Source organism: Culex pipiens, chromosome 1 (assembly GCF_016801865.2).
Source record: "Culex pipiens pallens isolate TS chromosome 1, TS_CPP_V2, whole genome shotgun sequence".
Taxonomy (NCBI): Eukaryota; Metazoa; Arthropoda; class Insecta; order Diptera; family Culicidae; genus Culex; species Culex pipiens.
This window is the reverse complement of record NC_068937.1, coordinates 20885696-20889370: the sequence shown is the minus strand read 5'-3', so window position 1 is coordinate 20889370 and position 3675 is coordinate 20885696. Positions and strand designations below refer to the sequence as shown.

Genomic DNA, 3675 nt, shown 5'->3' with positions numbered 1-3675 from the left:
TCAATAATCCACGTCTAGTGGTCTGTGATATAAGTTTTGGTTCAGTACAAATATGATTGACATAAACGAATAACCATGTGTCTCCGCCGAACAACCCTCAACAAATCCGTTCGATGGAGTCGCTTGATACTCCAACCGCTGTAAACAAACTTAAACCAAAAATCCACTCCCCAGGCGACGACCCCTTCCGGCTATGGATCTTCGGCACCCTGCTCTACACCATGACCCTGTACTGGACGATCGGTTCCGCGTACACCCTGCTGGACGTCTTCAACCGCCCCGCCTTCCTGCGCCGCTACAAGGTCCAACCGGGCACCAACGAACCCGTTGACCGGGACCGCCTAGTCCGCGTCATCCGCCAGGTCGTCTTCAACCAAATCTTCACCGGACTCCCAATGCTCCTGGGGCTGTACTACTTCATCGAACCCCAAACGGTGGCCGGCATCCGCGAACTCCCAACCTTCCCGACCGTGGTTTGGCAGCTGGCCGCTTGCGTCGTGATCGAGGAGTTTGGGTTCTACTACAGCCACCGACTGCTGCACCACAGCCGGGTCTACAAGTTCGTCCACAAGCAGCACCACGAGTGGACGGCGCCGATCGCCATCACGGCCATGTACTCGCACCCGCTGGAGAACATCCTGAGCAATCTGGTTCCGATCGGGGTGGGCGTTTGGGCCACCGGGTGTCACCTGACCGTGGCCTGGCTGTGGTTCACGCTGGCCATCTCGAACACGCTGCACGTCCACTCGGGCTACCATCTGCCGTTCCTGCCGAGTCCGGAGCAGCACGATTTCCATCACTTGAAGTGAGTTTTTGACTTTGTTTACGTTTTTTGACAGTTGGCGAATTGTTGATAATTATTTTTCAATTTACAGATTCACCCAGTGCTACGGTGTGTTGGGGGTGCTCGATTGGCTGCACGGAACCAACAGTTTGTTCCTCAGCTCGAAGCAGTCGCAGCGGGACTACATCCTGACCAAGTTTGTACCGCTGCGCGAGCTGCATCCCGATCAGCAGCAGGCCAAAGACAAGTAGAGATTGCACGAGGAGGAAATGAGTTTTTAGCGAGTGTTTTCGAAAAAAAGTCAATGCAAGATTATACGTGGAAATGATATTTTTATACAGAAGAATGCATCGTTAAAAGTTTTTGAGATGATTTAAATATACAAAATTTTATCTAAATTTATTGGTTTTTTAATAAATTCCACAGAGTAAACCAGAGGGAGCACTAGCATTTTTTTAATGGTTGCGTAGCGCGGTACATCGTGGTACATCTCCCTTGACTGCTTTTGTTTGGACTGTTCTCTCTGGATTACTTTGTGGTTTTAAGCAACTGTCAAACACTTGTAAGTGAGACATGGTGAATACCAATAGTAGTGGTGAGTTTCAAAATTAAAAAAAGTATCACTAGGTAAAACAAAAATCTAGAAATATGAACGATAAAATTCCAAAAGCATTTATTCAGATTTTTCTTAATTTTGTTGAAATATTATGCGTCTAAAAATTTTAAGAACTCTTAGAACTCATAATCTCTACATTTTTTTAAAATTTATTCAAATTTTTTGGCAGCAGAAAATTTTATATATATTTTTTAAATAGAACATTTTTAAAGATTTTGTATACAATTCGGAAGATTTTTCAAAAACATAATAATTTATAAAAATTAAAACATTATTTTAGAAGTTTTAAAATTTTAACATTTCCTAAATAATAAGTTTTCTTAATTTTTGCAGCTATTAAATATTTTAGAAAATTTCAAATATATCTATTTTTTAGCAGTTGAAAATCAAAGAAAATTTTTAAGAATATAACATTTCTTCAGTTTTTTACAATTCGGAAGAAACATTTAGATTTTTCTTCATTGTTTTAGAATGTTATGTTTCTAGAATTCTGAAAAAATTAAGAACATTTAGAACTTTCAGAAACCCTAGATTTTTTTTAGAATTTATTAATTTTATGTAACCGTCGGTTTTTTTTTTAATTTGTGAAATTTATCATTCAAAAAATACAATTCGGATGATTTCTCGAAAACATAATGATAAAAATTAAAAACAATACAAATATTCAAAACAATCTAAAAATTAAACAAAATTTCAATTTTAATATCATCATCAAATCAAACTCTTAAGTTTTGAATTTTTTAAGATTTTTACAATTTTTAAAAATTCTATAAATTAAAAAAAATGTAAATAACAATGGTTTAGATATATTTAATTTTTGTAATTTAAATATTGTTTTAAATTTAAAAATATTTTTTAATATTTCATAATTTTATTATTGTTTTATTTTTAATTTTTAAATATTTTATACAATTGAAAATGTTAAGAAGTTTAATATTTTATGGAAAAATTAGAACTGCAGAGTTTTGCAGTTTTCTAAAATTTTAAAATGGTTTAACATTTTAGAAAACTCAGAATGTTTTTTTTTTTTTTTGCTTAATTCAATTTTTTTTAAGAACTTTTAAAATTTGTTGTAATGTTTACTATTTTTGTAATTTTTTGTAATTTTTGTAATTTTTGTAATTTTTGTAATTTTTGTAATTTTTGTAATTTTTGTATTTTTTGTATTTTTTGTATTTTTTGTATTTTTTGTATTTTTTGTATTTTTTGTATTTTTTGTATTTTTTGTAAATTTTGTAATTTTTGTAATTTTTGTGATTTTTGTGATTTTTGTGATTTTTGTAATTTTTGTAATTTTTGTAATTTTTGTAATTTTTGTAATTTTTGTAATTTTTGTAATTTTTGTAACTTTTGTAATTTTTGGATTTTTTGTAATTTTTGTAATTTTTGTAATTTTTGGAAATTTTGTAATTTTTGTAATTTTTGTAATTTTTGTAATTTTTGTAATTTTTGTAATTTTTGTAATTTTTGTAATTTTTGTAATTTTTGTAATTTTTGTAATTTTTGTAATTTTTGTAATTTTTGTAATTTTTGTAATTTTTGTAATTTTTGTAATTTTTGTAATTTTTGTAATTTTTGTAATTTTTGTAATTTTTGTAATTTTTGTAATTTTTGTAATTTTTGTAATTTTTGTAATTTTTGTAATTTTTGTAATTTTTGTAATTTTTGTAATTTTTGTAATTTTTGTAATTTTTGTAATTTTTGTAATTTTTGTAATTTTTGTAATTTTTGTAATTTTTGTAATTTTTGTAATTTTTGTAATTTTTGTAATTTTTGCAATTTTTTGTAATTTTTGTATTTTTTGAAATTTTTTTAATAGAATTTTAAGAATTTTAAGAATTTTAGGAATTTTAAGAATTTTAAGAATTTTAAGAATTTTAAGAATTTTAAGAATTTTAAGAATTTTAAGAATTTTAAGAATTTTAAGAATTTTAAGAATTTTAAGAATTTTAAGAATTTTAAGAATTTTAAGAATTTTAAGAATTTTAAGAATTTTAAGAATTTTAAGTATTTTAAGAATTTTAAGAATTTTAAGAATTTTAAGAATTTTAAGAATTTTAAGAATTTTAAGAATTTTAAGAATTTTAAGAATTTTAAGAATTTTAAGAATTTTAAGAATTTTAAGAATTTTAAGAATTTTAAGAATTTTAAGAATTTTAAGAATTTTAAGAATTTTAAGAATTTTAAGAATTTTAAAAATTTTAAGAATTTTAAGAATTTTAAGAATTTTGAGAATTTTAAGAATTTAGTAATTTTTGTATTTTTGTAATTTTTG

At 27.9% G+C, this 3675-nt stretch overlaps 1 protein-coding gene across 1 annotated transcript in view; it reads left to right on the top strand.

Annotated features, from left to right (window-relative positions):
• Nucleotides 1-1182, top strand: part of LOC120416907 (fatty acid hydroxylase domain-containing protein 2-like) — a 22743-nt gene extending 21561 nt beyond the window's left edge. Inside the window, exons 2-3 of the mRNA XM_052710155.1 lie at nt 175-805; nt 876-1182. Coding sequence (XP_052566115.1) covers nt 175-805; nt 876-1035 — 791 coding nt within the window. The 3' untranslated portion in view covers nt 1036-1182. The remainder of the gene's footprint in view (nt 1-174; nt 806-875) is intronic.
• Nucleotides 1183-3675: the final 2493 nt, after the last annotated feature.